Genomic DNA, 12,610 nt, shown 5'->3' with positions numbered 1-12,610 from the left:
TAGATCATTTATAATTATGGCACTTTTAAGTGAGAGGTGCTGAAGCTTCAGTTGTGGTATCCTCACCTCAGAAAATGTTTTTTTTTTTCAGACAGACTTTTTTTCCGAGTAATTTGGGTCTGGTACTACTCCTGGAATTGCATAGGGACTGTGTGGAAAGGAGCTGTTGAGGATGCCCCTTTAAAGCATTTCTAAAGCAGACTCTGAGGAAAGGGCTTTCTTTGAGTGAACTCCGTTCACTCTTCTTCTGAGTGGCCTCAGAGATTTTAGCACCTGGTAGGAGAAAAAATTGCTCCTCCTTCCTCCTGCCTGTCCAGGAAAGGCATGGGAACACTTAGGACCTAGAGAGGAGACAGCAGATTCCTCAAGCTCAAGGTGCCGGGTTCCCAGGGGTGATTTTTAGTCAATTGTTGAGAATCAGTGGCAAGCTCAGTTTGGATCTTGGCTTCAGGGGGAGATCATGCTCTGCTTCTGAGGATGGGGGACTCAAGGCTGCTGCATGGCTTTTGTGTGAAGGTTTGTATGTCACCCTCAGGCCACAAGCCTGAGTGTTTCTTAGACTTGCCACCACTTAAGGTCTTTAAATTAGGATAGATGCTTTTGAAAAATACATTTTAGCCCAGACAGAAAGCATAAAAACAACAACAACAACAACAAAAAACACAAAAAAACCCCAACAAACAAACAAAAAACCACTCCCCTCTTTTTCCTTCTTAGTTAGGGGAGGCATAGGAACACTTAGGACCTAGAAAGCAGGGAGCACCGAGTCATCCTGTTTTATTCCTCTAGCTCAAGGCACCAGCTTCCTGGGGGTGATAATTTACATGAGCATGTAGTGACAGGACAAGGGGGAATGGCTTCAAACCGAAAGAGAGGGAGTAGATGAGCCCGGCTCTTGGGCTGAAGTTCTTCCCTGCGCGGGCGGTGGGGCCGTGGCACAGGGAACCTGCGGCTGCCCCATGGAGGACAGGCTCAAGGCCGGGGTGGGCGCGGGTGCAAGGTGTCCCTGCGCGGGGCAGCGGGGTTGCGAGGAGGTGACGAATCCCTCGGGAATGCCGGCTCGCCTGTTGGGGTGCCGGAGGCCCCCGTTGGGTGCCCTCCCGCAGGCCGTGGCAGGCCGCGGGCACGGAGCGCTGCGGGGCGGCTTTGTGAGCCGCTAATCCGGGCCCCAGCTGCCATGGCGGCCGCGTTGCCATCGCGACGGCCCCGCCGGCGGCCGCCTTTGTTGGGGCCCGGCGCGGCCCAGCCGGGAAGGGCCCAGCGCGGCGGCGGGCGGGAGGGGAGAGCGGGGGTGGGGGCTTGTGGTGCTTCACCGCCACAATAGCTGCCCAGCCGTGGCTGCTGGTGGATGTAGAGTCGGTGCAGGCACGGCTTGGGTGGGTGCTGGATGTGGTGCCTCGGTGTGAGGCTCTGCCCGAGTAATGACATATCCCCTGTAGCAAGGGCTGGGGGGATCTGAGCCCTGCTTCACCTCACAGGTGTGTGCTGAGACCACCCAACTCAGCTCACAGGCTCCCTTGAAAGGAGACATAAAGATGGTCATGTGTAGGTTTTAATGGCAATGAAATACATTATAGCCATACAAAGGTGAAGCCCCGGAGTTGTGTTCATATACACCTATATATATACACACACTTAAGTACTGTATAAGAATTAGGTTTTAGCAGGAAAGAGCTGTCAAACAGAGCACATCTGCTACAATAAATAAGTTTTTGCAAGGCTAGTACGTTTTGGGGTGCTGGGTAGACACCTCAAAGCAGAGCCATCAGAAAAAGTTCAGAAGGAAGAAGGCTGCAACTCTCCTCACAGCATGGTTTTAGATGAAGTGGTTGCACATTCTGTCTCTGAATGCTTGAGTGCTGTAGCAACGCGCAGCCATTGCCTGGGATATTGCTGTGCCAGGAGTTTGTGTGGAAGTGCACTGGGCTCTGCCACTTGCAGTTGCTTCTGCTTCCCAGACTCTGTGCAGAGGAGGGCTGGTCAGGCAGAGTAAGCCAGCAGCAGGCCTGTGCTCAGTGACACTAGTTTGTTATTTTTCTTGTGCCCATTTCTCATTGTGATGGGTTTGTGGTCTCCAGTTACCTGAACTGGGAGTGGCACTGTCTCAGAGTGCCTTTGACACAGCTTTCTCCCAGTGCTTACTGGGGAGAACAGCTATTTCTCCAGCCTTCTTGTGAACTGGATGGGGGAATGGATCTAGATTTTAAAATGAGCAAAACCAGAACCCGTTGAACTGTTTTTAAGCCACGTTGGATTTCCCTCCAGCACATCAGAGTTGTGCTGTACCATGAAGGGAAATGGTGCAGATGTGGGAACAAGTGGCGATGGGGAATGACAGCGTGAGGAGCTGCCCTCAGCGCCCATCTCCCTACCTGTGTGTCCTGGGAAGCTGCTGAGGAGTTGCTTCGGGTCTGTGTCAAGGCTTATGTCCCCTGTGGCTCCAGGCTGGATGCTTGGCATGTTTCTCAGGTGTTTGTTTACTTGGCTGAGGGAAGCTGAGCCAGGATGGTAAGCGTGTGAGATGAGAGGAGCCAGGTTGTCTGTTGTCACCTGGAGTGGATGTGTTAGACAAGGCCAAGGGCATCAAATATGATCTCTGTCTGCTCATGATGGTACTGGAAATGTCAGCAAGGGCTGCTTCCATCCACCTGGCCCTGAGGCGGAGCTGGGTGTCCTGTGTTGTCCTGGGGTCTGAGAGTAGGAGCCTCTCCCATTCCTGACTGGGAAAGGACTGGAGTTATGAAGTGTCCATGGGCAAAGCCTGTGGCTGCCTGTGCCAGGGCATGGGCAGCACTCTGCCCTCTCCAGTGACTGTTCAGGAGGAGGCAGCAATGCAGATTCTTCCCGGGGTGAGGCAAAGGAGTAATCCTGTAGAACTGGGGGGCGTGCAGGGCTTGCTGCTCAGGGAGCGGCTATCTCACATGGAGGAGGAGGGCCAGGGCAGCTGCTGGCCAGAGACTGCTGCCACCTCCCCTGAGCACTTGCACGTCCAGTTTCATAATCGGATTAAGGCAGTGGTATTAGAGGAGGGATGGGTCAGTGGGACAGGTTTACACTGGGGCTTACACGAAGGGGATTGAAGTGTATTTTTTAACCCTACTCGGGCTGACCTGCGGAGCGGATGCGGCCCCGCAAGGCAACACCCGCGGGAAGATGGGGGGAAAGTGGCACCAGGCAGTGATGTGCTGGGGAGGAGAGCAGCCCCAGGCCGGCTGGGGGATGGGATCCGGCCGCCCCTCCCCCCGGGAAGGCAGCCCTGCTCAGGCCTTGCAGTAAATTTGCTCTAATTACAGCCTCCAGCAGTGGGAAACCTCACTTAGAGGAAAGGCTCCTCTGGGGTGGGGGTGGGGGCGCTTCCCAGCTTTCCCAGGCAGGCTCTGTTGTCTGAGGCCTCTGCTTCCCCTGCCGCTGGGAGGCCCCTTATTCCTCTCCCCTCTCCAGCTTTGCTTCTCTGCCCCCCTTTGATTCTCCTCTCCTTTGAGGCCGGGATTTGGGAACAATGCCCTCCCTGCTCCTTGGCCCCCGGCTGGAGCTGCAGGCAAACAATCAGGGTCGCTTGCTGCTAGGGGCTGGGCCGAGGGGGCTCAGCTCAGCAGCACCTGCCCCAGGCTGGTGAGGGGACCAGGACCATGCTGGCTGTGGCTTGGGAAGTGCCTGGTGTGATAGCTTATGTGTGCACACCCTGTTTCCTTCTTGGGGACAGGATGTCTCATCTTCACCCCCCCCCAGGTTTGGGGAGGCCAGGGAAGCTCTGAACAATTGTGTTGGAGGATGCTCATTGCAGCAGTAATAATCTGACTGCAGCCATTCTCTTTGCAGGTGGATGATGCGATGCTGATGTTTGACAAGACAACCAACAGACACCGAGGTGAGAGCTGTCTTCTGGCCCTAGGAGAGGTTACTGCAGAGGGTTTGCCTCCTGCCTTGCCTAGGGAGGGGTCAGTATCCCAGCAGCAGGGGATGCGGGTCAGAGCTGCTCTTTATCTTGCCTCCAGTCGCCCCATTCTTTTGCATCTGCATCCTTTACCAGTGGCCCTCGCAGCACAGAGAGCTTTTGTCCAGTGCGTTTCCTGTGCTGTAAACTCGTCGAGTTGCAGATATGTGAGAGGAGACGGCCCCCTCCTCTGCGTGCTCACCTCCGTGGCTCCAGCCTGCAGTGTGTGTCTTACCTTGTCCCGAGTAATCTGAGCTCTGGGAAAGCTGACACGATAGCCTGAAGAGTGCCTGCTTCTCGCCCCTTCCTCGGCCTGGAGCCCACTTGTGCTCCCAGGTCACCTCTTCTTACCCGAGTCCTGCTGGGGAGTCTGGTTACAGGATGGGAGCAAGGCTGTACTATTTGTGCTGTACTGACCCAGCCCGTCCAGGGGTGTCCCTGCCTTCCTGGTGAGTCCTCAGACCAACTACCTGGTGGCCTGAGGCTTGACACTTGCATTCAACTTGGAGATTTAATGGCAACAACTTGACCTGCAAACTTAGCTTCAGCCTCTTCCCAGTCAGGGTCAGTAACAGCCCTGTGCTGGCTGCTCTCGTGTGTGTTGTTTGAAGCACTTCCAAGCACTTCTGCCCCCAGAACACTGAGGGAACTCTCCCTTCTGCTCTTGCTACACTCTGTGCCCTTCAGATTTTTACTTTTTTCTAAAGCTATTAAATTGCTCTGACTGCCAGGCCTCAGCAGTCCTAGGATGTTGTTCCAGCTTCATCTTGAAAGGGAAGAAGTGTTAACCCCTGTTCCTCCATGGGTGCCTTCCAGTCACTGGTCCAATTAGAGCTGTTGGGCATTTTGGGAGGCAGCAAGGAGAGCTGCCAGCCACTGTGTCAACAGTGAGGGGCTCAGCCCAGGGCATAGCAGGCCTGGGGTCTGACAGGGCTCAGGACTGCTTTTGACATCAGGGTTTTTCTGCTGAATTCCTGAGCTCCTCTGCTTGGGGGTGTTGAAGTGAGTAGTGTGAATCTACCTGGGCAGAGATGAAGTTTATAGCAAGATGTTTCTAGCTGTGTGGAGAAAGGTGGGGTTCTGGGCAGTGGATTCCCATCTGCTTTTAAATGTTATTTTACAGTGCCATGGAATTGGCCAGCTCTGGAAAGCAGAAAGTTCTGCTTAATCCCAGCTTGCTTTCACAGCAAGCTTTAAGACATCCTCCCACCTGCCTCAGTTCTCCGGAAACGGTTGCAGCCAGCTTAGAGGAGTTCAGTCTGCCCACCCGAGCTGGGCTTTGCCAAAACTGTCAGCAAAGGGGTTGGTGAGAGAAAGGAGGTGTGAGCGTGGGCCAGGGGCCAGGAACACGCTGTCCTGTCTTACCCCAGATACAAACCTTACTTTGGTGAAACTTTGCAAATTACTGTGCCTGTGTCTGCCTTGCTGTGTGCAGCTGCACTGCTGATCTGTGCCTGCTCACATGAGGCTTTATGGCAAGTGCCGTGAGGGAACTGCAGGGTGTTCCTGCTGGTGGGGCGCGTTTAGCGAGGGTGGTGATGTCCTGGCAAGCAGATGTTGGTTTCCCCACCGATCCTTTGTGTGAGCATCTGCCCAGATCCTCCCCAGTGTTACCAGCCATGTGGTTTGCCTTGCAAAATAGCAACGTTAAAAAAAACCCCAAACAAACCTGGGTTTGAGATCAGTTGGGTTTGGAGTGGGTGGGAAGTATGGGATGAGTAGGAGAGGAGAATCTATAAGAGGACAGTCCTCTTGTGCATAAAAGTAGAATTTGCTAGAGAGGGAAGATGAATGACAGCTGTTTTCGAAAGGGCTGATTGTACTGTCCTTTTCTCCTGCCAGTAAAAGCCTGTGAGTAGAGGGTTCAAACTGTGAGAGGTCTGACCTGATCAGGGAGTTTTGCTTTTTCTTCAGGATTTGGGTTTGTCACATTTGAAAGTGAAGACATTGTGGAAAAAGTGTGCGAAATCCACTTCCATGAGATCAACAACAAAATGGTGAGTGTCTGGGGCAGAAGCTGGGGGGCACAGGGACAGAGGTGTGGGAGGGAGCAGGGCAGTGGCACAGAGGTGGGGTGCACCTGATGCATCTTCTCTGCAGTGGGGAATCAGATTGAGTTTTTCCCCAAAAACCACAGCAGTCAGTCTGGGGAAGAAACTCACTGTATGGAGGTGAACAAGCATAATACTGAGTTCTCAAGGAGGAGAACTAACTAAACAAGGAACTGTGCTGTGCTTGGAGGTTGTGGAGTTACACAAAACCTTGTACTGGCCTGGGAGGGGGCAGGTTTTACCTTTATTCAGAAATGAGGAAAATTAGGCTTTGAGGCTCTGGTGCGGGGTCAGGTAGAACATCAAGGGCAACACCAGGAGGAGAAAAGCAATGTTTGAGCTCCCCATTGCCTGTGGTGGCTGCAGAGCAAGAGGGAAGGCTGGCACACCGTGTGTGCTGGGGACAGCTCTGCCAGGGAAGGGCAGTGGAGCAGGCTTGGAGCTGGGACGTGCTGTCACGCAGGCAGCCCTGCCTGGCCTGCCTGTGCTCTGTGGCCCTGTCTGTGACAGCCTGTGAGCCAGCCTGTGACAGGCCAGCCTGATCCTTACTCTCTTGTGGCAGGTGGAGTGTAAAAAAGCTCAGCCGAAGGAGGTGATGTCCCCAACGGGCTCTGCACGAGGGCGGTCCCGAGTAATGCCTTACGGGATGGATGCCTTCATGCTGGGGATCGGCATGCTGGGTAAGCCCCCGTCAGCTCCGCCGCGCTCCCCCCGCTCCCGGCCGTGCCAGGCAGCAGCTTAGAGGTTTATTCCGGGAGCGGCGGGGCGGCCAAGGGCAGCAGCGCTCCCCGCGCGGGGCCGCCAAGGGCAGCGCTCCCCGCGCGGGGCCGCCGGGACCTGTTCGCGATCGCAACTTGCCCTCTGGTGGCACCTGGAGAAACTGCACACGGGCCACCGCTGCCCTGCCACGGCCGGGCACTGCCCCTGCGGGGCGGTTCTGCCCCTCGGCACCTCCTCCACGGCCCTGCAGTGCCCTGGCACATGGACAGCAATTCCTTCGTGTAGAATAGGGTGTAACTGCAGAGCTGAGTGTGGAGTAATCTGTACTCAGACCTCTTTCTCACACACTTCTACAGGCTTTCTGATGAATTAGTTGATTAAAGAGCCCCTAAGCTTCCACTTGAAACAGCGGTCTGTGTAAATGTCCCCACTGCCATGTAAAGACTGTTGAAATGCCCTTGAAGTTCTAGCTGAGTGTTGTCTCACTCTGTTCCCTCCTTCTCAGGTACAGCAAATATTGCAGAGAAAGCTATACATTTATCATAAGACTGTCTTGTAAGGAGAAGTTGGTGACAAGCAGGCTGGGTTTCATGTCTACCAATGCTCCCAAGGCAAAAACATTCAGATAAAAATTTTAAAAAATAAAAAATAATAAAAAATCATCTGTAGTCCTATCTTCCAGGCCCACAAACCTCGTGCCTGGATCCGAGAGTCAGCATGATCCTTCCCCAGTGTGGGTGCTGGTCCTGGCATTCTCTCCTCTCACTTCCATTGGAGCCAGGGTGGAGCTGACCCAAGAGCACTGTTTGCTCAGGATCACTGCTGTTGTTGCTGGGCAGGCTGTACTGAGCCTAGCTCTCAGTGCTAAGCCTGCTGAGTAGCAGTTAGTCACTGAACAAAACCCCCAAAAGGGCATTTTTCCACCTATGTTTTCACTTGAATTACTGAAGGAAAATAAATCTTCAGCCTGTGGTTTTTGGTTTTGCCTTTTCTAAGCCATCTGAATTTTAAAGCAGCAAGACTCAAACTGAGTCACGAGGAAATTCACGACTCTTGTTTTGGGAGATCTCAAATCAAATATTCGTCTGTGAGTCAATGCCCTGCATTCTCACAGGCTTGTTCCTCTAGATGGTCAGCTTCCCAAGGAACATCAGGAGTCGTGCTCCCTTCTGTGCCAGGAGAAACGTTCTTTGTACCTGCATTCATCAGCCCTTCTAGTGCAAAAGTGACTCAGAGCTTCAGCCGTTCAATGCCCCCTCCTCCCTGATCTCCTGTTTGTAAATCCAGCTGATGCATCAGAAAGCCTTAGTCTGCAGAGCTGTGAGTCTGAGAAGGAAATCTCCACGTCCTTACATGTTTGGAGCAAGGAAAAATTAAATGGGCCTGCTGAAACTGCTCTGCAGGCTCACACGCCTTGTGCACTCTGCCCAGCGCTCTCCTGGGGCTTCTGCTGTTACCCCTCTTTCTGCTGTCTAATGCCAAAGGATGCTCATGCTGCTCGTGAGCAGCCAGACCTTGCCAGCTTGCAATAATGGAGTCCTTTTCTCTTCCCCAGGTTATCCAGGCTTCCAAGCTGCCACCTATGCGAGTCGAAGTTACACTGGCATTGCACCTGGTTACACTTACCAGTTCCCTGGTGAGTGGAGCTCCTGCTCTGGTTTTTGGTCTGCCTTCAGGTGATGGGAGCCCCTGGCATGATCTATAACCTGGGCTCTGCCCCTTTCACCCTTTCCTCTGTTTGGTCTTTCTTTGAATTGGAGATGGATGTGGAAGGGGGATTGGAGAAGCCCTGGAATAGGTGGGAACAGCTTGTCCTTCATTAGGATTATCCTCACCCTGCAGTAGCAGGAAAAGCCCAAGGCTGCTCTGACATCCTTTCTGCTGGCCTCCTCCGCAGGGCTGCTGCTGTGACACAGAAGGGCCCTGCAGCTCTGCCTGTCTCACTGCCTCTGTGTGTGTCTGTCTCTCTTTACCAGAGTTGCCACCACTCTGAAAGTAGCACAGAATGTGAAACTCTGTATGCCAGGGAACTCCTGGGCATGCACAAGGCAGGTGCCTGCAGCACTGCAGTTGTGTTCTGAACAGTGTCTGGAGTACTCACAGCCTTCACAAAGCATCTGCTGGGCCAGGGGCTGCAGATCCCCTGCAAACTGGGTGGTTTCAAGCTTCCAGCACTGCCGTGTGCTCAGAACATGGATTCAGCGCTCAGTGGCTGCAACCTGCTGTGCCACAGCTGCTCAGAGCTGTGGGGCCTCCCCTCCTGCTCTCAGCCAGGCCAGGGAAACAGGCAGAGCACACTTAAGGGACACACTGTGCTATTGCTATTTTCTAGAGTTGTGGCAACTCTGAGCATCCCTTCCTGACTCCATCCCTCAGTGTGATGGTTGATATATGAAGTTTTGATATTAAGGGCTGGGAATGGGAGATTTCCTCTTCATCTGAGGTGAGCCCAGGCTGACTGGCTGAAAGTTGCTGTTGCCTCCTGGCTGTCTGGAAGCTCTCCATGAATCTAGCTGTAGTGGCTTCAAGTCCCTCATGGTAAACCTGTGCCAGGCTGAGTGTGGCACACGCTGGGCACCCGCTGGCCTTGTTGCTGAGAGGTCAGATTGGCTGGGGTTGGTGCTCCAGGGCAGACCTGAGGCTACACAGTGACACTTGAACTCGCCCTGCCCTGGCCACGTTTATTCCAAGGAAAAATGGATCCTTTCAGCCTTCAGGGCAGGAGTCCAGCACCTTTCAGCACCAGTTATAAATCAATTTAAAGAAGACACTGGCGTGGTTGCAGTCTGGTTGCAGACTGCTCCCCCAGCAGACCCCAGCTGCTGTGTCTCTGGGGGTCTCCCTCGGGGCGTTTGATGAGTTCCTAAGCTGTCTTGCATTTCGTTTTTAGAGTTCCGTGTAGAGCGGACCCCTCTCCCGAGTGCCCCCGTCCTCCCTGAGCTCACAGGTCAGTCCCACTCATTTCCTAAATCACAAGCTGGAAGGGGAGAAGGGGGCTTTGGGCTGTTTCAGTGGTGTTGCTGCTCCACAGCCTGGCGCAGTTAAACTGGAAATGTGCCTTATTTCCTCCTTCATCTGGATAAGCTCCATCCAACACTGGGGATAGAAAGATGGAGAGGCAATCAGAGCCATGTGTATTGCCGCTGAAGAGGGCCATGCAGGTCCTTTCCTGCTGCTTGCTTTGTTTTTAGCTCCTTGCCCCAGGCTATATGTAAACCTAGTATGGAAACTGCAGGGAGCAGGTTGACTTCCACAGGTCTACAAATGGCTTTAACCTGAGCTGTTGCAAGGATGAAATTTGGAGTGCTGGGAGGAGGGAGAGGGCATGGAAGCACTCCTGATTACTCTAATCCCATTTCCCTGGGCAGGAGGGGCTGCAGGGAATGCTTTCCCTGCTCTGGGTGGTGCAGCTCCCCAGCTACTCCCACACAGGCTTCCCAGGTAGGAGTGAGTGTAGTGGGACCTTGCAAAGTCCTGCAGTGCTTGTAGGGAGCTGTGGAACAAAATGGGAGCAGAGGATCGTTCTCAATGTCCTCCAAGTGCAAATGCCCTCTGGATCCTCAGCCCCTGGGGTGTGTGCAGTGTGCTCTCCCTACGTGATGTTCCTTCTGTCTACTCTCCCTTCCATGGCCATGTTTTCCCCAGCTCTGTCCTGTCCATGGTTTTTGTCATAGAAAAGCAGCTTTTTGTAGCACCCTGCTCCCCGTGTGCCATTTCATTTCCACGGTGTTCCTCCTTCCCAGTGCTTCCTTGCCCCCACCTGTTTCAGGGTTTGAATCTCTCTGCAAAGGGGTATGGAAAACCTTCCCGGGAAGCTCTTCTGGAATTAGCAGTACAAACAGGCTTGAAAGGGAATTTCTGTGGCACAAAACTATGTTAATCCTCAGGGACTCTCTGTTTGTGAGGATGCTGAGGTTGGCAGCCACCAATGAACAAATTTCCCTGAGGGAAGTAGGGGAAAACTAAATCCTGTTTCCCTCATAACAAAACCCTTCCCTGACACCATGTATGCAGCTGCATAAGCACCTTTGAGCCTTCTGGTTGACAAGCAAAGCAGATGTGGGTCCAGTTGTTTATTTACATGTGTGCTTTTGTGCAAAACCCATCCCATTTGTAGAGGAACGTTGGTGACTTGGTAGAGGTGTTTCTCCCTTCATGTCCACCCCCGGCTGTCCTGTGCCTTTTCCTAGCAGAGGTGACTTGCCTGGGGCCTGGCTGTCACTGGTGGCCGGGGTGCACCAGGGCTGTGCACAACAAGAAGTTATTAATGCTGCTGTCCTGGCCGTGTGCCACATCAGCTTACAGTCCTGAGTGTCTCGCTGAAGGACCAGCTGGGGATGGTGGCATCCTTCCCTCCCCACACGCTCACCTCCTGTTAAGCAGCCCCCACGCAGCCGCTTGGCTGGGCTGCGGCTCCCTTGTATGGGCTGGAGCTGGCCCTGCGGAGAGCAGGGCCCTGTGCGCTCGAGGGCCCTTGTGCCTTGAGTGGCTGCAGCACACACGGGCTGAGGGGAGCCAGGAGGAGGGGATGGCACAGGCAGGGATGCATGCACAGGTGCTTTGTCACCGCAGCACAAACCTGGTGTCTCAGCAGATTAGACTGCAAAGGCAGGAAGGGTTTTTCTTGGAAATAGGACTGGAGTTTTTGAGATGACCTTGCCTCCTTTCTTAGTAAAAATACATTCACTCATGTGCTAGGGACTTGCAGCAGGGATGGGGCAGGAGGGGGGCTGCTAGCAGCCTTTCCTTCCTAGAACAGCATCTTTGGGGGTGATGTGAAGCAGCAACATGCCTGCATTGGCCCAGGGCCTGTAATGAGCGGCTAACCCAGATAGAAGCCTCGTATGACGTTTGCTTGAAACAGGCTGGTGCCTGCTACTAAATATTCCCTCCTAAGCTAGTCTGGGTTTCAGCCTTAACGCGATTGATTTGTTCTGACCTCTTTTTATGGTGCTCTAAACAGAATCACAGTGAATTTCACATTCAAGCATGAAATGCTGACCCAGTCATTTTAAGGGCAAAGAGAAACATACTGGCTAGATGCCTCCTGCCCCGAGGGCTGAATGCCTGTGGCAGTAGAGTTGGGAATTAGAACTGCTACATATAAATTAAGACTTACTCTTTTAATTAAGCCGTTTCTAGTTCCTGCTCCCTAGGTATATGTTTCCTGCTTTTCTACAATGAACAAAGAGGTTTTGAGCAATTCAGGAGCAAAACTCAGTGTGGGGAGAACTGTATGTCTTAAGCAAAGAAATAGGGAGAAAGAGGCTGTTAAACTGTTATTCAAGAATATTACCAAGAGACAGAGGAGGGGCTGAGCCTCAGGATGTTAAGCTTCAGCTGCTGTCCCTGAGCTGTTGCGATTCTCCACATTTACTGCCAAAATCTGGATCTGTAGCTTTAGATTAACTGTGTCTTGCAAGCTTAGTAGTGACAGGATACATCTGAAATTGCCTACTTCTCTTCCACACCATGCCTTTGGCTGCTCTGGGGTGTGGGCTTGACAGAGCATGGCTCGTCGATGGCAATTCCCCTGGACATTGGCTGTGCACAGGAACACTGATAAATTCAGGGCGCTTCCTTGTTGTCATCCTTCGATGTCCCCTGTGGTGCACTAAGCCAGTATGTATGTGTGAGCCCGGTATTTTGCAGTAGGAGATGAAGGCTCCCTTTGAGGAGTTTCCCACGTAGCCACAGTGCTCCTGAATGCCCGTTGTGTTCCTTGTTTTGCAGCAATCCCCCTCACTGCGTATGGACCGATGGCGGCAGCAGCGGCTGCGGCGGCCGTGGTGCGAGGGACAGGTAACTCCGCTTTCCTCGGCAGCGCGGGGTCCTGCCACGGAGCCTTGCCCAGGGGCTGCGGGAGGGGGGTGGGACGGGCTTGCACTTTTGGGATCTTCACTAC

The 12,610-nt window shown here is 53.4% G+C and overlaps 1 protein-coding gene across 4 annotated transcripts in view; it reads left to right on the top strand.

The window, feature by feature from the left end:
* Positions 1 to 12,610, top strand: part of MSI1 (musashi RNA binding protein 1) — a 30,244-nt gene that overhangs the window by 13,689 nt on the left and 3,945 nt on the right. For 2 of the 4 annotated variants that reach the window (XM_063416026.1, XM_063416030.1), the window contains exons 7-12: positions 3,820 to 3,868; positions 5,849 to 5,931; positions 6,548 to 6,665; positions 8,261 to 8,341; positions 9,596 to 9,652; positions 12,439 to 12,507. In XM_063416026.1, the coding sequence (XP_063272096.1) occupies positions 3,820 to 3,868; positions 5,849 to 5,931; positions 6,548 to 6,665; positions 8,261 to 8,341; positions 9,596 to 9,652; positions 12,439 to 12,507 (457 nt within the window). The remainder of the gene's footprint in view (positions 1 to 3,819; positions 3,869 to 5,848; positions 5,932 to 6,547; positions 6,666 to 8,260; positions 8,342 to 9,595; positions 9,653 to 12,438; positions 12,508 to 12,610) is intronic. The other 2 variants (XM_063416029.1, XM_063416027.1) reach the window with 1 other exon arrangement.

This window comes from Prinia subflava, chromosome 19 (genome assembly GCF_021018805.1).
Source record: "Prinia subflava isolate CZ2003 ecotype Zambia chromosome 19, Cam_Psub_1.2, whole genome shotgun sequence".
NCBI lineage: Eukaryota > Metazoa > Chordata > Aves > Passeriformes > Cisticolidae > Prinia > Prinia subflava.
The sequence above is the reverse complement of the archived record's forward strand: the minus strand, read 5'-3'. Positions and strand labels throughout refer to the sequence as shown.